The 24,636-nt window shown below is 48.5% G+C and overlaps 1 protein-coding gene across 1 annotated transcript in view; it reads left to right on the top strand.

Annotated features, from left to right (window-relative positions):
• LOC137357560 (TSC22 domain family protein 4-like) overlaps positions 1 to 24,006 on the top strand; it is a 54,030-nt gene extending 30,024 nt beyond the window's left edge. Inside the window, exons 4-5 of the mRNA XM_068023980.1 lie at positions 15,623 to 15,674; positions 20,295 to 24,006. Of these exons, the coding sequence (XP_067880081.1) occupies positions 15,623 to 15,674; positions 20,295 to 20,522 (280 nt within the window). The 3' untranslated portion in view covers positions 20,523 to 24,006. The remainder of the gene's footprint in view (positions 1 to 15,622; positions 15,675 to 20,294) is intronic.
• The last annotated feature ends 630 nt before the right edge of the window (positions 24,007 to 24,636 follow it).

The raw sequence follows: 24,636 nt of genomic DNA, 5'->3' as shown, positions 1-24,636 counted from the left end.
TTTGCCGAATCCATTGGTGCAGTATGGATGCTTAAGGTCCTTTTGGTATCCATTGAATAGTTGGGTGATCTCCTGGTTTTCTGACCAGCTCCCCCCCACCCCGCATCACAGGCCAACATTGGCCATTCCTTAAGTTGCTATTTGCGGGACCTTGTGCAAGTTAACGGCTTTGTTTACCCATGTGACAGTGATTGCACTTCAGGAAGTAGATCATTCGACGTGAAGTGCTTTGAGAAATCCTGGGAAATGCCATAAGGCGCTATATAAATGCACAGTCCTTTTTCTTTCCCCCCCTCGATGCCGCTTCCTCCAGGCAACGAACTTTTACATATGTGTCCCAAAGTTAAGATGGGGGTCAGGAGAGGGCCTACCTAACTACTTGTAGTGCGGATCCCCCTTCGCACCCTGGCCGGTATTCGCTTCTGTGTGGAGGTTGGCTTTGTGTGAAGAATAAGGAACCCTAAAATGGGTGCCCGCTGTTCAGTTCAGCCTGTGAATTAACACGTGCCAGAACACCAGTCTGGGCAGGGCATCGCTACCACTCTACTATCTACTGTCCCATTCCAGGGGAAAGAAGCACTTGTTAACCACTCCAGATGGTAAAGTTTGAGGGGAGCGGAGGGGTGTCTGGTAGAGATGAGGCTTCTGGCATTTGCAACCAATGCTCTGTGACTAACTGTGGGGTAACTTTGATTTAATTTTGGCCTTCTAAATTCAAACTTTTAGATCTCTTAATTGATGTGCTACAAAATGGGAAGAGTGTGTGCACACTTAGGCTAGTCCCTTGTCACGTACAATTCTTATGCCTCCCCCCCCTCCCACCCACTACATCTCAGCATTCCAGCTCTCTCGGAGGCCCCCCTTATTTGTTGGCTGCGACACGTCCCACTTCTAATAAGCCTGATTACCATTTCAAAAGGAGCGGGCCAAGGCTCTTTTGTGCACTGAAATGTCACTGATCGTAAACAGGAAAGTTGTTTACTGCAGGCTGCGTTAACTCCTGCGTGTGAAGGGCGTTTAAACCCACACTAAACGCAACGCAATTCAAACCGTGTTGTATGACGGACTGTGCTGGGGATCTGTCACCCTTTAATATTGCACTGGTTAATGTGTTTCATCATCCAGTGCCCTTTGTGAGCTATCCGAGCACAATTATGAACCCATTTACACCAAATTTACAGCACAGAAGCCGACCATTCCAGAAAGTCAAATTTCAGGCCGACCTGACCTGTCCTATCGCCATCGTTTGTCCTTGCCCACACTATAAAAGGCACGGTCTTTGACCGCGTGCCCTGTCCGTTGTCCTGGCCCGTGACTCTGAATGACTGCCGTGCAAGTTCACGCTGCCCATGACTCCGAAATGGCCTCTGCCACAAAGGGTGCCAATTTCTCGGCGCTGGATGGAGAAGTGTCCGTGCAAGCTCTGTGCAGGAGCAACTCGGCTACTCCCACTCCCCCGCCTTTTCCCCATAACCCTGCAAATGTTATCTCTTGAGATAATTGTCCTGTTCTCCTTTATCATGCTAGGCCCCCACCTGCCAAGAATGAGGCACATTAATTTTGTCATGGACATTGATTTTAAACTGTCTCTGGAGTGAAGAAAGGACTTGTTAAACAGATCAGCCGTGGCTGGAAAAGACATTAGCATATTAACAGACAGTGCTTGGAAGGGGGTGGCTAAAAACACGGTGTGTTACAGTAAGACCAGGTGAAGGCTGAGAGGGACCCCTAGACACCTTTCTCACCTGGTCATAACACTTTTGAAAGCCCCGATTGAATCGACCTCCACCACACTCTTAGGCAGTGCATTCCAGATCCTAACCACACGCTGCGTTAAAAAAAAAAGTTTTACCCTGTGTCGCCGTTGCTTCTTTTGCCATTCACCTTAAATCTGTGCCCTCTCTTTCTCGATGCTTTCACGAGTGGGAACAGTTTCTCCCTATCTACTCTGTCCAGACCCCTCACGATTTTGAACACCTCTATCAAATCACCTCTTAATCTTCCCTTTTCCAAGGAAAGCAGCCCCAATTGCTCCAACCAATCCACATAACTGAAGTTGCTCATCCCCGGAACCATTCTCATGAATCTTTTCTGCACTCTTTCTAATGCCTTCACCACCTTCTTAAAGTGTGATGCCTAGCACTGGCCACAATACTCCAGTTGAGGCCGAACCAGTGATTTAGACAAGTTTATCATAACTTCCTTGCTGTTGTACTCTATATGTCCCTACTTAAAGCCCAGGATCCCTTATGCTTTATTAACCGCTTTCTCAAACTGTTCTGCCACCTTCAATGATTTGTGCACATATACCCCCTGGTTCCTCTGCTCCTGCGCCCCCTTTATTTTATATTGTCTCTCCTCATTCTTCCTACCAAAATGAATCACTTCACACTTCTCTGCATTAAATTTCATCTGCCATTTGTCTGTCCAATCCATCAGCCTTTCTATGTCCTCTTGAAGTCTATCACTACCTTCCTCACAGTTCACAGTACTTCCAAGCTTTGTGTCATCTGAAAGTTTTGAAATTGTTCCCTGTATCGCCTCATATAGGTCGTTAATATATATCAGGAAAAGCAGGGGTCCTAACACTGGCGAATCCCACAGTTTCTTGTTCCAGTCCGAAAAACAGCTGTTCACCACTGTTTCCTGTCACTCAGTCATTTTGTATCCACGCTGCTACTGTCCCTTTTGTTGCATGAGCTGTAACTTTGCTGATAAGCCTGTTATGTGGCACTTTATCAAATGCCTTTTGCAAGTCCACATACACCACATCAACCGCATTGCCCTCATCAACCCTCTCTGTTACCTCATCAAAAAAACCCAAGCAGGTTGGTTAAACGCGCTTTGCCCTTAACAAATCTCTGCTGGCTTTCCTTTATTAATCCACATTTGTGCGAGTGACTGTTAATTTTGGCCCAAATTATCGATAAGATCGAAACTATTTCAACTAGTTGGGGGAGAGTCCAGAACAAGGAGCATAACCGTAAAATTCGAGCCAGGCCATTCAGGGGTGATTTCGGGAAGCACTTCTTCACACAAAGGGGCGTGGAAATCTGGAACACACTCCACTTCAAAAAAAAAACCTGTTGAGGCTGGGGGTGTGTGTGTCAATTGGAAATGTCAATACTGAGATTGATAGATTTTTGCTGGGTTAAGGGCATGAAGGCTAACGGAATCAAGGCGGGTAGATGGAGAAAAGATACAGATCAGCCATGATCTAATTAAATGACGGAATGGGTTTGAGGGGCTGAATGGCCTAACTCCTGCTCCTATATTCCCTCTAATGTCGACAGCAAAGGGTTTGGAGAGATCTTGCAACTTGGCACAGATTCAGAACAGAAGATGGTGGGAGTATCTTGATTCTTGCCAGCCAGTCATGATGAAAAGCGTGGGATGGTGGGCCATGCTTGCTTTGAATATTAAGAGCGAGGGAACCTTAGCTGTCAGCGTCAGGACAAAAAGCTGCAAGTCACAGTACAGAGATCCCGATTGTAGTTGCACCGTGGTGACTTACTGCAGCGGGTTCCAGAGGAGAAGGGCTTGTGCATTCCAGGCGAACATATCTCCCAACATTCACACGTCGCCCGGTAAAAGGCATCCCCCGCATCTCCGTGCCCAGCTGTCCGAAAAAGCTGGTGGCCATCCTGCCAGCGGCGGAGCGCGCGTCGATCTCCGGACGTGCCCGAGCTCGCGCTCAGCTCGGCCGGTTAGTCATCGGAATCCTGCCCTTGCTCTTCCGGCAAAGGCGTGGGTAGGACGAGAAGGAGTTCCCGGTCAAAGTGGGACTTGGTGCCAACCCCAGCACCACCTTCCTGGGCACCCCGTCAGGGAACGCCATGCTGTCAGCCCGCGAGATGTCCGCCTCTCGCTTCCGCAACTGCTGCAACAACAAAAATCACCTGCGGACCTCATCCCCGAGCCGCTGCCAGCGAGGGCCCGAGGGCTGGGCGAGTCCGAGCATCGCTACTGACCGCCTCAGCAACGTGAAAAACGAGGGCTATAACCGCAACGAGGACAAGAACCTCCTGTCACTCCTGCTGTTCTTCCACAGGTAAAGGGCGAAGTGGCCCAGTGCGGCGCGGGGGTTTGGCATCAGTCCGCAGATAGCAGCACATTGGCAAAGCTTTTAGACCGAATGGACCTGCATTTATATAGCACCTTTCATAACCTCAGTGTATTGCAGCCAATTACTTAGTCACTGTAAGTCAATTAGTTAGGGTTGAAACAGTCTGAGACACTCGCCCCGGAACACATGGGCCCTTCTTCCTTCGTACATTGTAATCTGGCCAGTTAGTCACTGTTGTAAATGTAGGACACGGTTCAGCCAATTTGCACACAGCAAGCTCCCACTGTGTTAAATGACCTGATAATCTGTTTTTAGTGATGTTGGTTGAGAGATAAATATTGGGCGGTGGGGAGGACACTCCTTTTCTACTTTACAATAGTAGCTGCGGGATCTTTTACGTCCCCCGGCCCCCCACCCGAGAGGGAGAAAGACGGTGCAGCGCTCCCTCAGTGCTGGCACTGGGAGTGTCGCCCTGGGTTATGTGCTCAGCTCTTTAGAATCTCCTGACTGGGTTTTCCGTTCTGTGGTGGGGTAGCAGGGAAAGGGGTGGTCGCACCGCTGTGTTCCTGGGTCAGGGCAGGGGGAAATCAGCAAGATTTCCTACTCGTCACTCTGCAGTGACCCTTGCTGGAACAAGTGTGTGTTCATTTCATCGGTGACGCCCCTAAACTAATAACCTGCTACACTTCCCTTATTCGGGTTGGGGGGAAATGAGTGGAAAGAGGGCTGCAGGTACCCGTGGAATTGCACACTGTCAAGAGACTGCAATCAAGGGCAAGCGAGACTGGGCATAAGTCATTGAAATTGCCCCAGAACTAGGAGGCATAGCTTCAAAATTAGAGCTAGGTTCAGGGGTGATGTCAGGAAGCACTTCTTCACACAAAAGGTAGTAGAAATTGAGAACTCTTTCCCCCACCACCTGAAAAAGCTGTTGAGGCTGGAGGGTCGGGGGAGGGGTCAATTCAAAATTTCAAAACTGCAAAGTATGAATTTTATTTGGGCAAGAGTATTGAGGGTTAGGGAAGCAAGGTGGAGTTAAGATACAGATTGGTCACAGTCTAATTGATGGCACAGCAGGCTCGAAGGGCTGAATGGCCTCCTCCTGCTCCTATGACTGATGGTGGACCTTGGTCGGTGGTGAGACCTCCATCGAGCCCGCTTGCTCCTTTCAGCAGTGATCGCTGGCTTTGCTCATTGCTCAGCAACCTGCAAGTTGTTTGGCAGTGCAACTCAATTAGGGCCGGCTGGAATAGATTTCATTATTGTGGGGGACAGGGAGGCGGGAGGTTGCCGGAAGGGCAGCGAAGGCCCTTTACAGAAAACTAACTTGTTGAATCTGCTAATAAGTTAAGAAATTGCCTGATTTTTTTTATTTTTTTTTTTGTCATCCTTGTTTTCAAATTTCTCCATGGCCTCGTCCCACCCTCCCTCTCTGTCACCTCCTCCAACCCTCGAAGTTCTCTGTGCTCCTCCAATTCCGATTGCTTGTACATCCCTGATTTTCAACACTATGCCATTGGCTTAAGATCACAGCAGTTGTGACATCTTCCTGCTCGTTTGGTGGAAAACGTGGTGCCTTGTTTGGCCACCGGTGACTCACTGGGATTAAAATCTCCACCAGTAACTTAACACGTCGCAGATCCGACGACCAGATGTTCACCGGGCACTGTGACTCGTCCAGATTGGTGATTAGAGGTTAACCTGACACGCAGAGGCTTTGTCAACCCTGGAATTCAATGAGGAGTCGCACTCTCCCCTCAGATTTCTTCTGTGAAGCACATGGTAATCCTGAGCTGATTGAATGGACAAACTCAGTAGGCCCCTCAAAAGGACCACAGTGCAGTGCAGGATTTTGGCAAGATTTGGCAAGCTGCCCTTAGTCCTTCACACCCTTCCTTCCAGCCCTGAGCATTAAGACTGAGTAGCAGACAGGGTAGCGGATACAGTCACGTTTCAAGCTGAGAAGCAGTGAACTGGTTGCAGAATCTGGAGACCGATTTCCCAATGAGAAGCACAGACTGGCCATTGAGCGCAGTTACAGATTGCAAAACGAAAGGCAGTCAGACTGGCCAGAGGATATGGAAACAGGTTTAAAAATGAGAAGCAAAATGGTTGAGAGGATGCAGTCGCATTTCGAACAGGGAAGTAAATCAACAACCATTGCGGGGGGGGGCGGGGGAGTACTGTTTGCTGTGGGTAGGGTGGTAGTTATGTTGCTGGGCTAGTAATCCTGGTGGCTGGATTAGCATTGTGAATTCAAATGCCACCATGGGATCATAGAACGGTTGCAGCCCAGAAGGAGGACATTCAGCCCATTGAGTCTGTGCCGGCTCTCTGCAAGAGCAGTTGAGCCAGTCCCGCTTCCCCGCCCTTTCCCTGTAGCCCTGTAAGGATTTTCCCTTCAGGTGCTATCCAATTTACTTTTTGAAAACCATGATTGAATCTGCCTCCACCACACTCTTAGGCAGTGCATTCCAGATCCTTACCACTCACTGCATAAAAAGACAAAGTTTTTCCTCATGTCCGCTTATGGTTCTTTTGCCAATCACTATACATCAGTATCGTCTGATTCCTGACCCTTCCGTCAATGGGAACGGTTTCTCTCCAGCTACCCTCTCCAGTCCCCTCATAATTTTGAAGACATCTATCACATCTCCTCTCCTCCTTTTGTAAGGAGAACAGCCCCAGCTTCTCCAATCCAACCATGTAGCAGTTTGAGAATGTGAATACAGTTTCTAAAGATCCAGAAATAATTTAAAAAAAAAAAAATTGGTGTTGGTGTCGTAAAAACCCAACTGGTTCACCAATGTCACCAAAGGAAACCTGCCATTCTTCCCAGTCTGGGCCGATAGGTGACTCTCAACACCAAGGTGACAGACTCTTAACTGCCTACGAAAGTGGCCTAAAAAGCTACTCTGTTTTATCAAAGCTGCTGCCACCTTCTCTAGGGCAACTGGGCTTGGGCATTAAATGGCGACTTTGGCAGCAATGCCTGGAAACGAGAAGGGAAAAATAGCCATCTGATTTGGGTTTGGTGGTTTTGGAGAGCTTGAGAACTGCAGCTCTTCAGATGCTGCGATATCAGGTTTACAGGTGAATTTTGGGAAGTTTTAATGTCCCGCCAGAGTTGGTCTAAGAAGTTTCTGACCAAGCCTTAGAGCCGTATCTCTGCAGAACGAGCTCACTCAAACTCTGCGTTAGATATTTGCTGGGTTAGATATTTGAGATCGACTTTAGGGTTCTGGTATTAACCAAGTGTGCATTTGATGTCGACTTCAGATCTAATTTTCTGTAGCAAAAAAAAAACGTTCGCATTTAAATCATGCTTTTCACAACCTCAGGACATGCCGCAGGTTAAGTTCAAGGGTGTTCACTGCTGTAATGTAGGAAATGCAGCAGCCAATTTGTGCACAGCAAGATCCCACAAGCCGATAGCCTGTTTTTAGTGATGTTGGTTGAGGGATTAAATATTGGCCAGGATACTGAGGAGAAAACTCCCCAGCTCTTTTCAGTAGTTGCCCTGCGATCTCTCGCGCGAGGGTATATGGGGTCTCTGTAATGTCATCCAAAAAACAGCACCTCCAACAGTGCGGCACTCCCTCAGCACTGCACTGGAATGCCAGCCTGGATTATGTGCTCAGGTCTCTGGAGTGCGGCTCGACCCCACAGCCTTCTGACTGAGGCGAGAGTGCGGGCTACAGAGCAGTTCCCAGCAGGTTGTTGTGATAGGCTGGGTGGTGTAAAGCAGTGTTACTGTTGAGTTGGGTAGTGAGGAGGTGCAGTGCAGCACGTTTCTGTTGAGCCTCCGACTGAAGCTGCACGTAGGAGTACATGTTTGACAGCTGAACAGGAGCCGCCCTATACCAGTTACACCAGTGGCTTGACAAATGTTCCAGCTCCCTGATCTGTGCTGGGTTGAATGATAGCGAGTCAGGGAGGTGATACGCACGGGGACACTCGGCCTCGCTTCCCCGAGGCCAGCAAGGGAGGGCTGGCTCCACCCCATCTCGAGCTTCCAATCTCGATTCATGTCCAACATCCCCCTGCTGGCAAGTGCTCGTGTGTGGTTGCCTGCTGGAGCTTGTGGAGGCCAACAGAACAACTTGCATTCATCCAGCGCCTTTTAACATAGTGCTTCACTGGAGCGACTATCAAACAATAATGGTAACCAAGCCAAATGCGACATCGGAACAGCTTGGTCAAAGAGAGAGAGAGAGAGAGAGAGAGAGAGAGAGAGAGAGAGGTGGAGAGGTTCAGGGAGGGAATTCCAGAGCTTTTAGGACCCGGGCAGCTGAAGGCACGGCTGCCAATAGCGGAGCGATGGAAATCGGGGGACACGCAAGAGGCCGGAATTGGGGGAGTGCAGAAATCTTGGAGGGTTGTAGAACTGGAGGAGGTTACAGAGAGAGATAGGGAGGGATGAGGCCGTGGAGGGCAGGGAAGGAAAGGAAGGTGGACAGAGAGTTTAATACTCTTGCACTAGTTCAGGCTGAACTGGTAGTGAAGCTATGCACACTTGTCCCTGAGACCTGTGCACTGTTGTGTTTGACTGAAATCCGTACGCAAGATATTAGGAATAAAGCTGAATGGGGATAACTACTGTTGACGTGCAACAGACTGGAGAGATAAGATCACAGAGGGCTTATGGACAGAGTTCCTGTATTCGTGGTCCGTCTGGGCAGTGGGGACTGAACACTGTTGTCACTGCTTTTTAACCGTGGTCTGTGCACGACATTGACACGGAACTTCCTTCCTCATAACCCTTTGGTGATCAGTGTTTGGCTCCCGTGCAACCCTCCCTCCTGACCCCCTTCTCTCCCCTGCCCGATTCCCACCATGATTCTGCCATCAGTCATGGTGTTTAGCTGTCTCGTCCTTGCCATCTGGAGTTCCCTCTCCAAGCCCCCTCTGGTCCACTTTTTGAATAAGACGTTAAACCCGAGACCTGTCTTGCCCCCTCAGGTGGATGGAAAGGATCCCACAGCCGCTATTTTGAAGAGCCACAGGTGAATTATCCCTGGTGTCTTAAGACCAATATTTATCCCTCAACCAACAACACTGAAAAAGAGATGATCTGGTCATTATCACGTTGCTGTGTGTGGGATCTTGCTGTGCGCAAATTGGCTGCCACGTTTCCTACATTACAACAGTGACCGCACTTTGGGAAGTGCTTCACTGACTGTAAAACAGTTTGGGGCGCGAAAGGCGCTATAGAAATGCAAGTCTTTCCTTTTAAAACTTCCACGAAGTCCACTTTTCCAACCCCAGCTCAGTGCCCCTTGTTGAAATTCGTTCACTGGGCGTGGGCATAGCTGGCAAGACCAGCATTTATTGCTCTTCTAAAGAAACGAGCGAGTGGCTTGTCGGCCACGCCAGAGAGCTGTTAAGAGTCAGCCACATTGCTGCGGGTCTTGGAGCCACACCTCGGCCTAACTGGGTGTCTCTGTCAATGTCTATGCTCTTATTCAGGCCAGAGCTGCTTGGGGTGGTTCTGGAGAAACATCTGCAACACCATCAGGGGGCAGCATTGTCTGTCTGACCTGAGAGTGCTTGTTCAGTCTTCATGAGTTCTGAGGCCAGGCATCAATTGTAATATATTTTTAAACAGGAACTAACATTTCTGTCACTTGCGTGGGGCCACTTTATAATTTCGACGTAATTTGGCCCAGACAGTAATGCACCCCCGAAAGAAAAAATGAGTTCCCAACAGTGGAATGTATAAAGTTGAACAAAGGGATAGTCTTAATATATGTTGTCACCATGGGATACCAACATAGAATCATTTTCAGAGCTAAAGGAAAGAAAGAACTTGCATTTATATCGGGTCTTTCACGACCTCAGGATGTCCAAAGCACTTTACAGCCAATGAAATACTTTTGAAATGTAGACCTCCTTTCGAAGTAGCGGGCCATGAGATCTTTTACACCTGAGAGGGAAGATGGGACCTCGGTTAACGTCTCATCTGAAAGCAATGCTCCCGCTTTTTTGCTCAGCTCCTTTTTCTCCCACCCACTTTCTTTCTTTCTTTCTTTCTTTCTCTCTCTCTCTCTCTCTCTCTCTCTCTCTCTCTCTCTCTCTCTCTCTCTCTCTTTCTCTCTCTTTCTCTCTCTTTCTCTCTCTCTCTTTCTCTCTCTTTCTCTCTCTTTCTCTCTCTCTCTCTCTCTCTCTCTCTCTGAGAGAGGAGATTTAATAGAGGTGCTCAAAATCATGAGGGATCGAGACAGAGTCGATGAGGAAACACTGATCCTGTTGGCGGAGGGGCCAAGAACCTATAGGACACAGAATTTGGGATGATTGGCAAAAGAGCCAAAGGCGACACGAGGGAAAACACTTCTTTTTAATGCAGCGAGTGGTTACGATCTGGAATGCACGGCCTGAAAGGGTGGTGGAAGCAGAGTCAATCATGGCTTTCAAAACAGTACTGGATCAACACCTGAAGGAAAACATTTTGCAGGGCTGCAGGGAGAGGGCAGGAGAGTTGGACTAGTTGCAGTGCTCTTGCAGAGAGCCAGCACGGGCTTGACAGGCCGAATGGCCTGTGTTGTAACAATTCTATGATTCTCTCTCTCTCTCTGTCTCTGTCTCTCTCTCACATCTCTTGTTTACAAACAATGACAATCAGTCTCTCTTAATTGCTGTACAACAGAGCCAGACAGGCACAGGAAATCCCCAAGTGATGCAGAACTTTGGAAACCAAAAGTCCAAAATCCCCTTTTTCATCACACAGTTTCAGAAAAGTTAATGAATTGTGAGTGAGACTGTGGCCCGTGCTTTCCTGCTATCCGCTCACAAAGCATCTAAGAGCGTGATACAGTTGGCTGCCCTGTAGCCCAGTTCTGCTCTCAAACAGTTCAGTTGTATGGAGCGATATCGGGGTGATTGATTGTGGGAGACTGGCCTTGGATACAACATTCGTCCTCCCTCCACTGCAGGAATCAGTAGATGGTTTAACCCCTCCCAAGCCCCTCTTCCTCCCCACTCCTGCTTCACACAGCTTCGAGGCGCACCTGCTGAAGGGAGGCAGGTTAGGTTGCTGGAAAAGCAAAAGCTCCTTAAAAAGGAAGAACATGCATTCATATAGCAGCTTAGCACGTCCCTGGGACGCCCCAAAGCACTTCACAGCCCGCGGGTTACCTTCAAAGTGCATTCAAAAGGCAAACGTGATAGCGCCGTACACGGCTCCCGAATTTTTAAACAGGGCAACCAATTTGCGCACAGCAAGATCCCACAGACAGCTAATGACATGAATAAGCAGTTAACGTGGTGCTCTTCTTTTCCCCCTCTCGCTGGTGTTGGCTGAGGGACAAACGATGGCCCGGCCACCAACCGGATTCCCGGCTCTTTGAAACAACGCCATGGATTCATCCCTGTCCACCTAAATAGGCAGAGTAAGACTTAGTTCAACATCATTAACAAATGGTACAAGGACTAGGGGACACAGATTGAAGGTTTTGGGCAAAAGATACAGGGGGGATGTGAGGAAGCACTTTTTTTAACGCGGCAGGTGGTAATGACCTGGAACTCGCTGCCCACAAGGGTGGTGGAAGTGGAGACGATCAGTGACTTCAAGAGGAAGTTGGATGGCCACCTGAGAGGAAGAGACTTGCAGGGCTACAGGGATCGAGCTGGGGAGTGGGACTGACAGCAAAGCTCTGTGGAGAGCCGGCATGGACTCGATGGGCTGAATGGCCTCCTTCCGTGCCTCATATGACTCTATCGCACCTTAAAGGCAGGTTTGCGGTGCACTGCTCCCTTATGCCAGGACTGTAGTTGTCAGCCTAGATTGTGGGGCTCGAACCCAAGACCTCCTGACTCGAGCGAGAGTGCCACCCACGAAGCCAAAGTAATAGTTGCCCTCTGAATCAATTGCAAAGGAGCATCGGAGGGGGCCATTCAGCCCCTCGAGCCTCTTCTGCCATTCACTGATTATGGCTGATCTGTATCTGTGGTGATTAATGGGGGAGAGTTCCACACTTCTACTGCCCTTTTTCATGAAGAAGTGTTTCCTAACTTCTCTTTTGCATGGCCTGGCTCTGGTGTCCCTGTGCCCTAGACTCCCCCACGCACAAGCAGTAGTTCTTTCACTCTCTCTCTACCCTTCAAAGTCTTAAAAACCTCAATCACATCACCCCTCCATGTTTCAGGGGATGCAAACCGATTTTCTCACATCTTTCCTCATGCTAGATTTTACAGCACAGAAATAGGCTCTTTGACCCAACAGGTCCTTACTGGTGTTCATGCTCCACATGAGTCTCCCCCCGCCTGCCTTCATCTAACACTATTAACGTATCCTTCTGTTCCTTTCTCCCTCGTGTATATCTAGAATCTCTTTAAATGTATCTCTGCTATTCACTTCAACCACTCCCGGTGGTAGCAAGTTCCACATTCTCACCACACTCTGGGCAAAGAAGTTTGTCCTGAATTCCCTATTGGTTTTTATTAATTATATTTATGGCCATTACCTCTGTTTGAAGGAAAACAACCCTAGCCTATCCAATCTTTCTTCATAGCTGCAACTTTCAAGCCCTGGCAACATTCTTGTAAATCTCCTCTGTGCTTTCTCCAGAGCAATTATGTCCTTCCTGTAATGTGGTGACCAGAACTGTACCCAACACTCCAGCTGTGGCCTAACCAGCGTTTTATACAGCTCCAGCATCACATCCCTGCTTTTGTATTCTATACCTCGGCCAATAAAGGAAAGCATTCCTTATGCCGCCTTCACTTTATCTAGCTGTCCTGCCATCTTCAGGGACCTGTGGACATGCACTCCAAGGTCTCTCACTTCTATCCCTTTCAATATCCTCCCGTTTATTGTGTATTCCCTCACTTTATTTGCCCTCCCCAAGTGCAGTACCTCACACTTCTCTGGATTGACATCCATTTGCCACTTTTCTGCCCACTCAACCAAGCCATTGATATCATTCTGGCGTCTACAGCTATTCTCTTCAGTCTCAATTACATGACTAATTTTTGTGTTATCAGCAAATTTCCCAATCATGCCTCCCACATTTAAGTCCAAATCGTTAATATATACCACAAACAGCAAGGGACCCAACACTGAGCCCTGTGGAACACCATTGGAAACAGCTTTCCATTCACAAAAACATCCATCGACCATTACCCTTTGTTTCCTGTCACTGAGCCAATTCTGGATCCAACCTGCCACATTCCCCTGTATCCCATGGGCTTTCATTTTACTGACCAGTCTGCCATGAGGGACCTTGTCAAATGCCTGAACTAAAATCCATGTAGACCACATCCACTGCACTACCCTCATCAATCCTCCTTGTTACTTAAAGAATTCAGTTAAGTTAGTAAGACACGACCTTCCCTTAACAAATCCATGCTGACTATCCCTGATCAATCCGTACCTTTTTAAGTGGCAGTTTATCCTGTCTCTCAAAACTGATTCTAATAATTTACCACCACCGAGGTCAGACTGATCGGCCTATAATTATTTGGCTTATCCCTCGCACCCTTTTTAAACAATGGTACAACGTTTGCAGACTGCCAATCCTCTGGCACCTCTCCTGTATCCAGTGAGCATCTGCTATTTCCTCCCTGGCTTCCTTTAACAACCTGGGATCCAATCCATCCGGCCCTGGTGATTTATCCAGTTTCAAGGATGTCAGACCCTCTAGTACTTCCTCTCCGTTATGCTAATCGTATCTAATATTTCACACTCCTCCTCTTTAACTACAATGTCTACATCATCCCTCTCCTTTGTGAAGACAGAGACAAAAAACTCATTCAGAAGGCTGCATCCACATGTAAATTCCCTTGTACAGCTCTGATAGGCCCTACCCTTTCCTTAGTTATCCTCTTGCTCTTAATGTACTGATAAAACATCTTTGGGTTTTCCTTGATTTTACCTGCCAATAGTTTTTCATGTTCTCTCTTTGCTTTTCTAATTTCCTTTTTTACTTCACCCCTGCATTTTCTATACTCCTCCAGGCTTTCTAAAGTATCAAGTTTTTGTGATCGTCATAAGCTTTCTTTTTCTGCTTTAACTTACCCTGTAAGCCTCTAGATAACCAGGGGGCTCTAGATTTGGCAGTACCACCCTTAATCTTTGTGGGGACATGCCTACACTGTGCCTGTAGAATCTTGCTTTTGAATGCCTCCCACTGGTTTGCCACTGATTTTGCTTCAAGTACCTGTATCCAGTCCACTTTCGCCAGATCACTTCTCAGTTTCATAAAATTTGCCTTCCCACAATTTAGAAATTTAACTCCTGTTTTATCTTTGTCCTTTTCCATGATTATGCTAAAACTAACTGTATTATGGTCGCTATCTCCAAAATGGTCACCCACTGTTGCTTCATCTGCTTGCCCAACTTAATTACCGAAGACTAAATCTAGCATGAGAGGTGATCTAATTGAGACATAGAAGATTCTGAAAGGGCTTGATAGGGTAGAAGCTGAGAGATTGTTTCCGCTGGTTGGGGAATCTAGAACCCAGGGGGTACAGTCTTAGGATAAAGGGTCAGTCATTCAGGAGTGAGATGAGAAATTACTGCAGTCTAAGGGTTGTGAATCTTTGGAATTCTCTACCCCAGAGGGTTGTGGATGCTCCATCATTGAATACATTTCAGGCTGGGATAGATAGATTTTTGGTCTCGCAGGGAATCAAGGGATATGGGGAAAGGGCAGGAAAGTGGAATTGAAGCCCAAGATCAGCCATGATCATACTGAATAGCAGAGCAGGCTCGATGGGCCGAATGGTCTACATCTGCTCCTATTTCTTGTGGCAACCATAACGAACATCTTTACAAAAATAAATGTGATTTTTGGCCAGTTTCATATCATTCCCTTCAGTTGCATGTGATATAGCGACTAATTCTGCAGTTCTTCAACCACGGGCATCGAGTAATTTGAAAAGTATTTAGTTTTCATTCTGTTGGCTGGCAACAAGTCTTAATGTTCACCTAGAAGTATTTTTTCTGTGAGTTTGATAATGTATATTACACAGTAAAAATCCACTAGTATATATTCTTACCAGCAAGTCTCTGACTTCAAGGTATCAGATTTTTTTCACTTGCTGCCTTCTATTTGACAAAGCAGTTTCATTCCTCTTTCTACATTGACTGTTTGTGTTCAATTTAATGGGCGAATAATATGGACAGTACTTACCTAGTACTTACCTAGTACTTACCTAGTACTTACCTAGTACTTACCTAGTACTTACCTAGTACTTACCTAGTACTTACCTTGGAGCCCTAGTAACATTCTGGTGAATCTGCCCTGCACTCCTTCCAAGAATATATCCTATCAAAGCTGTGATGCCCAGAACTGTGTACACTACTCCAGAAGTGACTTTGTATAGCTGCAGCAAAATTTCTCCGCTCATTTACCCTGTACACCCAAGTCGTAAAGGGTTGACCCAACATCACAGGAGGTATTGAGTTGAAGGTTTGAAGAGTCTGGTGGGGTTTTTTTTGCCCCTGGAGCCAGTTCCCGTTGACGGACAGTGTGCTCCTGCACATGGTGGGTGTGCCCGCTGTGCCACCTCTTGCTCTGCTTTCACTTAACTGCTGTTCTTTTTTTCTCTTCCCAGCGGTTCCAGTAGCAGCATGGTTGCCATTGACAACAAGATTGAACAAGCCATGGTAAGTGTAAGTGGAGAATGGGGTAAACTTGCCTTTCACATCTTGAGAATGTCCCAAAGCCAATTCATTACTGCCCGAGCGTGGTCCCTGTTGCTCTATAGTCAGGTATAGCAGCACACCAAGGTCCCTGACTCTGTACATATTGGGACAAACAGCAGTAAGATGAAATGAACGAAATGTTGGCGTTGGATAAGGAAGGAATGTTACCCCCAGGATAATGGGGAGAGTTCCCCTGCTCGCCAACAGACAGAGAGTCTGGCTTTAACCCCTCATCGAAGCACGGCACCTCAGACAGTGCAGCACTCAGCCATGGCTCAGCCGCACCAGAGACTTGAGTACAAAAATCTAGGCTGACACTCCCGGTGTCAATACCGAGGGTGTGCTGCACTGTTGGAGGTGCCGTCTTTTGCTAAACCAAGGCCCCGTCTGCCCCCTTGGGTAGGGAGAAAAGATCCCACGGCCACTATTTCGTAAAAGAGGGGAGTTGTCCCCGATGCCCCGGCCGATATTTATTCCTCAACCAGTGTCACTAAAAATCAGATGCTCTGGTCATTATCACGTTGCTGCTCGTGGGATCTTGCTGTGTACAAACTGGGTGCAGAATTTCCTGCATTACAACAGTGACTTAAAAAAAAAGTGCTTCCTTGACTGTATAGCTCTTTGGGATGTCCTGAGGGTTGTGAAAGGTGCTACAGAAATGCAAACCTGTTTTTTTTTTTCCATTTCCCTCAGTAGAGGCTCAGGTCCCTGCAGCCGCGCTTGAACACTTCCTCCTGACTCGGGAGGCGAGCGTCAGAGCGCGAAAGGGCGTGTCACCCAGTGAGGTGGTTCACGTTACAAAGGCACATAATGTGGGAAAAGTGGGGTCCCTTCCCCACCCGCCTCATTAAGACAACTAACTGGGCCTTTTTTTTAAAAAGAAAAGTGACTACCCGACAAGCTGCAAGGTTGTCCCAACGCAGCTCAGTTGGTGAGTCCTTAACCTCCATGCCTTGCACCTTCTCATAAGAACATAAGAAATGGGAGTGGGAGTAGGCCATAGAGTTATGCAGCACAGAAGCAGACCCTTCGGCCCATCGTGTCTGTGCCGACCATCAAGCACCTAACTATTCTTGTCCCATTTTCCAGCACTTGGCCCGTAGCCTTGTATGCTATGGCGTTTCAAGTGCTCATCTAAATACTTCTTAAATGTTGTGAGGGTTCCTGCCTGTACCACCCCTTCAGGCAGTGTGTTCCAGATTCCAACCACCCTCTGGGTGAAAATTTTTTTCCTCAAATCTCCTCTAAACCTCCTGCCCCTTACCTTAAATCTATGCCCCCTGGTTATTGACCCCTCTGCTAAGGGGAAAAAGTCTCTTCCTATCTAACCTATTAATGCCCCTCATAATTTTGTATACCTCAATCATGTCCCCCCTCAGCCTTCTCTGTTCTAAGGAAAACAACCCTAGCCTTTTCAGTCTCTCTTCATAGCTGAAATGCTCCAGCCCAGGAAACATCCTGGTGAATCTCCTCTGCACCCTCTCTAATGCAATCACATCCTTCCTATAGTGTGGTGCCCAGAACTGTACACAGTACTCCAGCTGTGGCCTAACTAGCCTTTTATACAGCTCCATAATAACCTCCCTGCTCTTATATTCTATACCTCGGCTAATAAAGGCAAGTATCCCATATGCCTTCCTAACTACCTTATCTACCTGTGCTGCTGCCTTCAGTGATCTATGGACAAGTACACCAAGGTCCTTCTGACCCTCTGTACTTCCTAGGGTCCTACCATTGTATATTCCCTTGCCTTGTTAGTTCTCCCAAAATGCATCATCTCTCAATTCTCAGGATTAAATTCCATTTGCCACAGCTCCGCCCATCTTACCAGCCCATCTATATCGTCCTGTAATCTAAGGCTTTCCTCCTCACTATTTACGACACCACCAATTTTCATGTCATCTGCGAACTTACTAATCATACCTCCTATATTTACATCTAAATCATTAATGTACACGACAAACAGCAAGGGTCCCAGCACTGATCCCTGTGGTATACCACAGTGGCTTCCACTCGTAAAAACAACCCTCGACCATCACCCTCTGCTTCCTGCCACTAAGCCAGTTTTGGATCCAATTTGCCAAATTGCCCAGGATCCCATGGGCTCTTACCTTCTTAACCAATCTCCCATGCGGGACCTTATCAAAAGCCTTACTGAAGTCCATGTCAACTACATCAACTGCTTTACCCTCATCTACACATCTAGTCAGCTCCTCGAAAAATTCAATCAAGTTAGTTAGACACGATCTCCCCCTGACAAAGCCGTGCTGACTATCTCTGATTAATCCCTGCCCCTCCAAGTGGAGATTAATCCTGCCCCTCAGAATTTTTTTCCAATAGTTTCCCAACCACTGATGTTAGACTCACCGGCCTGTAATTACCAGGTCTATCCCTGCTACCCTTCTTTAATAATGGTACCACATTCACTGTCCTTCAGTCCTCTGGTACCTCTCCTGTGGCCAGAGAGGATCTGAAAATTTGTGTTCGAGCCCCTGCTATCTCCTCCCTTGCCTCACATAACAACCTGGGATACAACTCATCTGGGCCTGGGGATTTATCCACTTTTAAGCCCGCTAAACCATCTAATACTTCCTCCCTTTCAATGTTAATATGTTCAAGTATATTGCAATCCCCATGCGGCCCCTCGAGCCTACTCTGCCGTTCAGTAGGATCATAGCTGAACTCTGACCTCAGCTCTACTTCCCCATCCCTATCACTTGATTCCCTCGGTATCCCAAGGAAATGCCCTCGGCATCCAAAAAAAAATGAACGGATTGAGTGTCAGAGGTGGGATATGAACCCACGCCTCCAGGGCAGACTGTGACCCCATACACAGCGCCTCAGACCGCTCAGCCATCCCGGCCCCCGAAAATGTACATTTCCTGGCACCACCCGTTCCCCCCCCCCCCCCCCCTCCCTCACTGATGGTCCCAATGTATCGCAGTGCGAGGCAGCTTCTGTGGTTAGCACTTCCTCTCTACTGGAGAAGCTCGGTTTGTTATTTTTGAGGTGTTTTCATTCAAACAGGAAACCACCGTGTAAGTCTCCTAACAGCCCATTGGTTCTTGACAACGGGAGTATTAATATCTGGGTATATAAAGGGCAGGTTCTGCAAGCGTGCTTTAAAACACAGCCTGCAACAGAAGGGTGGCGGTGACTCAGTGACAGTGCTCTGCAGGATACACTCATGCCCATCACTTCAGGTTTGCACCAACTGGCCAGGATGCCCGATGGACCAGGTTATCTCGTAGGTTCACGCACTGCTGTTGCCTCCAGTTAACTGCTTATAATGACTGGGTCATGAAGTATTTCTCGTCTTTTGGAACCTGAGGCTATGGGAAGGGGATCGGCTCAGGAGGTTCAATCATCGCGAGATCACGGGCTGCCTCTCCGTGAGCTACTAGTTTAAAAAATCAGTGTAGAATGAATGGATTTCCTTCTCTTTTTCTCTTTTCTCTTTCTTTCTCCCCCGCTCCTCCCTCTTCTCTTTCCATCTCTTTCTCGTCCCCTTCCCTTTCTCTCCCTCTCATTCTCTCTCCTCAATTACCCCTTCATTCTTTCCCTTCCCCTTTACTTTCTCTTCCCATCCATCTCACTGTCTTTCCATCTCACTCTCTCCCCCTTCACTCTTTCTCTCCCTACTTACCCTGTCTCCCTCACTGATAAAGCTGGTGGTGTCTAGGCTGTTTACGTGCTTTTTAGTTTTTTGACTAAAGGTAAATTTAAGAAGCATTCATTGTAACAGTTTACCTTCCGATTTATCAATACCAGAAGTTTACAGCAAATGATATTTATTTTGGGAGCGGTTGGTGTAGGTGCTGAGTGCAGGGGGAAGGGTTGTAGAGGGGTGATGGTGGGTGCTGTGTCGGGGAAGAGTTGTAGAGGGATGGTAGTGGATGCTGTCGGGGAAGGGTTGTCGAGGGGTGATGGTGGGTGCTGAGTGTCGGGGGAAGGTTTGTAGAGAGGTGATAGTGGATGCTGAGTGTAGGGGGAAGGGTTGTAGAGGGATGGTAGTGGGTGCTGAGTGTAGGGGGAAGGGTTGTAGAGGGGTGATAGTGGGTGCAGAGTGTAGGGGGAAGGGTTGTAGAGGGATGGTAGTGGGTCCTGTGTCGGGGAAGGGTTGTGGAGGGGTGATGGTGGGTGCTGAGTGCAGGGGGAAGGGTTGTAGAGGGGTGATGGTGGGTGCTGAGTGTGGGGGGAGGAGTTGTAGAGGGGTGATAGTGGGTGCTGAGTGCTGGGGGAACAGTTGTTGAGGGGTGATGGTGGGTGCTGAGCGTGGGGGGAGGAGTTGTAGAGGGGTGATAGTGGGTGCTGAGTGCTGAGGGAAGGGTTGTAGATGGGTGATGGGTGTTGAGTGTAGGTGGAACGGTTGTTGAGGAGTGATAGTGGGTGCTGAGTGTAGGGGGAGGGTTATAGAGGAAGTTATTGTCGGAGTCGGTGCAAAGGGAAAGGTTTTGGAGGGATGGTGCTGGGTGTGTTGGATCTTTCTCCTGATCAGTAGCTCGTTTTTCCATCTCGTGGTTCTCTGTGTGACTTTGGGTTGAGAGCCTCTCTTGTTCCTTCCCCTCCAATGTTCCACAGGACCTGGTCAAGAGTCACCTGATGTATGCAGTGCGCGAGGAGGTGGAGGTGCTGAAGGAGCAGATCAAAGAGCTGATCGACCGCAACTCTCTACTGGAGCGGGAGAACGCTCTACTGAAGTCACTTGCCAACCCGGACCAGCTCTCCCAACTCCAGGCTCAGCTACGGAGTGCAGGAAGCAGCGTTGGATCCTCGGGCTCATTGCCTGCCAGCACATCCACTGCCTGAAGAGGAGGAGGAGGAGGGCGACTGTGCTGGAGTTGTGAGGGGGGGGGTTTGTGTGGTGGGGTCCTCCCCTTAAACACTACACGAGAGAGCAAGCGAAACTGCCAGCCGCCTTCTGGTTCCGACACTCCAGCAACCGAGTCCACGGGATCTGAGCTTATAAACAGACTGATGTATATGATGCTGCTAACTTGGCATTCGCTGCCTTTTTAATAAGACTGGGCAGGGGGTGGCGTTGGGGAGGGGGAGGGGTGGAGAGGAGAGAGGGGCTGCTGTCTAGATTTCGTTCAATGTCTATGGGGAAAGTTTGTGGGGGGGGGGGATGTGGGGGTAGTGGGTGGTTGATGTGGGTCCTCCCAGACGCTCGTCCAGTCACGTGGTTCCGACCGGCCCCGAGGGGGGTGTTTCTGACCCTCTTCTCCCTCTCCCACCCGCAGCGATGGGGCTTAAGTGAGCAATCATGTGGATATTGAAGCCGTTTGGGGGGAAACGTGGGCACCACTTCGCCGCCTCACGCTGCCCTCCCTCAAATCGTACGGGTAGGGTGGCCCCTTTCCTCCCCTCCCTTTCCCCGACCCCCTCCCGCCGCCGAATCGTGTTGAAAGGATTCCTCCTTGATGTGTGGGGTGCGTGTGGGCGGGAAACCGTGCAGCTTCTGCGCACAGTGCTTTTGTTTTTTTTAATAAATTGATCTGAAAAGCCTTATTTTACCTCACAAGCCAGCACCCGCTGATTTACTTCCTTAAATGCCTCACAAAAGTCCCCACCCCGCCCCCTTTTTCCCTAAGTGTCCCTTTTACAAAATGAACTTGCATTTAATGTTGAGCCAGCTCTGGGTTAGTCTTATGTTATCTGTTGTTTTGTTATTGTAATGAATAGGACGATGCTAAATCTCCCGGACGGTGTCTCGCCATGCTTTGTGATTTGCTCAGTTCCACTGGGGAGGCTGTAAGCGTGAAGGAATGGTGATGGCTGGCACCAAGTTTTTTTTTCTCTAAACCTGTTTGGAGGGGTTGGAAGTGGTGTGTTTCTGTACAAGTTGGGTTAAGTTAGAGAATACTTGTCTCTCTTCTGGTCTGCCGAGCCTTGACCTGTTGCCCTGCCATTACTTGTCCTGTCTCCCACTCACTGGCCAATGCCGTGGCGTTGTCGAGCGTAGGGAGAAGGAAAGCTCGATCGAGGTTGCCCGAGACTTGTGACTGATGTTTCTAATCTGCTCTCTCCACCCCAGCCTAACCAGCCAGCATGAGGTTCCCCCAGAATACTGAGCCAGTTCGGCCAATGCTCAGTAAGTCAATATTCCTTTGAATGGTTTCCCCCATTCGATGGCGCGCTGTTGTGCCGGATGCTGGGAGTGGATCTGCCGCACTTGGGTGAGTAGAGACGAGACGTAGGCATGGGTGAAGAGAACGTGTGTGGTAAATTGTGCAGCTTGCCTCATGGGCAAGCAGGGGTAGTGAGGGTTGTTTAGTGGTTGAGAGGGGTCGGAGTGAGGAAGGGGGGGTGGATGCACGGCCAAACTGCTGGAATGAATACTGGCAGGTCAGCGCACCCAAGCCTGTCTTTCCCCCCCCCCCCCCCCCCCGTGACTTCCCCACACAACTGAATTGACTGATAGCGGGAGAGAGAGATGTGAGAAGGTTGTGGGAGGAGGAGCAGGAAAAGGGCAGAGTCTCAAAGGTCTGTGGACGTGGGCACGAAACAGGCGGCGAGGTTAAAACGTATCCACGGGCGAGCAGCCGAAAGCGGGCGAGGGGATAAAGCGCCACCACCTTGACTCAAATCAATTGTTCATCTCTCTCTGCTGTGCCCAGTTTACAGAGTTACAGCCCACGTTGATTGGGGAATCGACATATTGGGCCACGCAATCCGTTCTGTTCTTGAGAAACATCTCAGCCTTTCTTGAATTTTTCTTTTTTTTTGGGACTTTTCCGTTTTGACAAATCAGTGGTTTGATTTCGTAGGAAAAAAACAAATTGAAAACCTGCAGATATTTGTAATATTTACAATGGTGAAAGAGCATTTTAGAGAGTGCTAAAAAAGCTTTTTTTTTAAAAAAAAAGAAAAAAATCTCAAGGGTTTTAAGTTAAAACTCTCCCTTTTAATTTTAACTTGCTTTTTCTGCTCAGTGGGCCTGCAGACGAAAGAAGGGACCGGACAAGGGCTAGGTGGGAAGTTGGTACAGCAGCTCCCAGCGGTGCGTAGTCAGTCAAGATTGTGCCTTGGTTCACCCAAATCTGCCTGGGAGCAAAGAGGCACCTTGAGGTTTTTGTGCCTGCAAAGAGGGCGTGCTTCGCACGAGTATTAGTGGTTTAAAAGAAAGGCAGCACCTAATTTTTTTTTGGAGACAGGGTGGAGTTGCAGATGAAGGGGAATGCATCCATTTTCTGTTTGGACGCTACTGCCCTCTGGCACCCTGCGCCTTGAGACACCTCTCAGTGTCTCCCACTCAAGTCCTCAGCACATCAAGCTTCTGCTTTTGTTACCCCCTAGAAGCCTGGCTGTGCTCGGTGACGGGCATTGATAGGGTGATAGACAGAGAACAGAGAGCAGCCACTGTCCCCAAGGTTCTGGTTGGGAAGGGAGAATATTTCCAAATGCTCCATTACAACGGAATTTTTTTTTTTGAAAAATTGTCCGCGTATTCTGTGGATGGTCGAAATGATCAGTTGGATGCATTCCACCAGTGGGAGAACTAAAACGGGTTGCGTTTTAGGAAAGAAAGGCATTGTGTGCAGAGGATGGGAGCTGTGTCTGAGTTGGGGTTGGGAGGGAAGTGGATTAGACGGGAGAAACTAGACAGGACAATTAGTAAGGAGATGACATGTTACCCTGGATGATGATGATGATGATGGTGGTGGGATGGGGTACAAACGAGCAACAGCTCCGATCGGTTCGAAAATAGTTTGGGAATTTCCCGGTGGTGCCATGTTCCGGATATTCCCGAGGCTACCTAGAGCTGAATGTGAGGATATCCTAGTGGTTTTCAACTGGACGCCACCCCCCGGGGCCATCTGTCCTCGTCCTGAGGTTAGGTGATGCTCCCGTAACATGGGCACCAGTGTACCATGCCCGTTAGGCACACGGAAAGAAGGGGCCTTGGAGATCTGTCACTGGCCAAACTCCCGTGACGGATTTCATAGATTCGACAGGGAGCTGACCTTTAATTTACCAGAGCAATAATCGTTTGCATTATGCTTCAGTGATGTCTAATTTATCCGGAGCTGGGGTTACCCTTCCCCCAATTCTTCGACGTCCCGTTGACTGATTTTTGGGGATGGGGACATTGAGTTTGCTGCCTCTCTGTTCCTTGATTTCTGCTCCGTCTCTGGGTCTGATCTAGCCAAATGATAACCTGCTGTATCTAAACCCACGTGCACAGCACCATCTTATTAGCTCTGCCAACTTGTAATTTTTTATTTTTATTGCAACAATCCGACAACAACAAAAAAAAAACTCATAATTAAAAGAGAAAAGCACAAAGCAAGCGCACCTGGTGAGGAGTGTGGTGTTATTGTGTGGGTCTGGAATTTCTTGCAGCCGGTAAGAGTTTCCGTCCTGCTCTCACGCTGCACGGTATGTGTACACTCATTTTCCTTCTCTTTCCCCCCCCCCCCTCCCCCCAACCCTCCTGCCCCTTCTTCCCTCCCAGCTCCATCCTTCCCTCCCCTCGGAGCCTGGTACTACAAGAAGTGGCAGAGAATCGCTACCTGGACCTCATTCGGGGACCTCTGTTGGTAGGGACCTACGGGTATGGGAGACCTCACCCAGGATCATTGAGAGCCCAATTTGATTGTTCAACTGCGCTTGACCTAGATGAGTGAGACTGACCTCTCTGGTCCACGCAGTCCAGCCTGGAAGGGTGGGGCTCGTTTACAGAGCAGCTTCGCTACATAAAACACACTGGGGCCATAAAAGTATAGGTGGCACTGACTGCAAAATCGCCCCTGTTTGCAGTTGAGATACAGTGAGGCTGTACGCCCGATCTTCCACGGCAATTGCAGCTGTCGGTGTAAGCAGCAGAACCCTGCCCTGCCATCGCTGGGTTGGTGATTGCCCAGCAGAAGAACTTTCAGGAATGAGAATTGGGCCCCTGAGCGTGTATTGGCTTCAAAGC

Source organism: Heterodontus francisci, chromosome 48 (genome assembly GCF_036365525.1).
Source record: "Heterodontus francisci isolate sHetFra1 chromosome 48, sHetFra1.hap1, whole genome shotgun sequence".
NCBI lineage: Eukaryota > Metazoa > Chordata > Chondrichthyes > Heterodontiformes > Heterodontidae > Heterodontus > Heterodontus francisci.
Note: the sequence above shows the minus strand (reverse complement) of the source record. Positions and strands in the feature narration are given on the sequence as shown.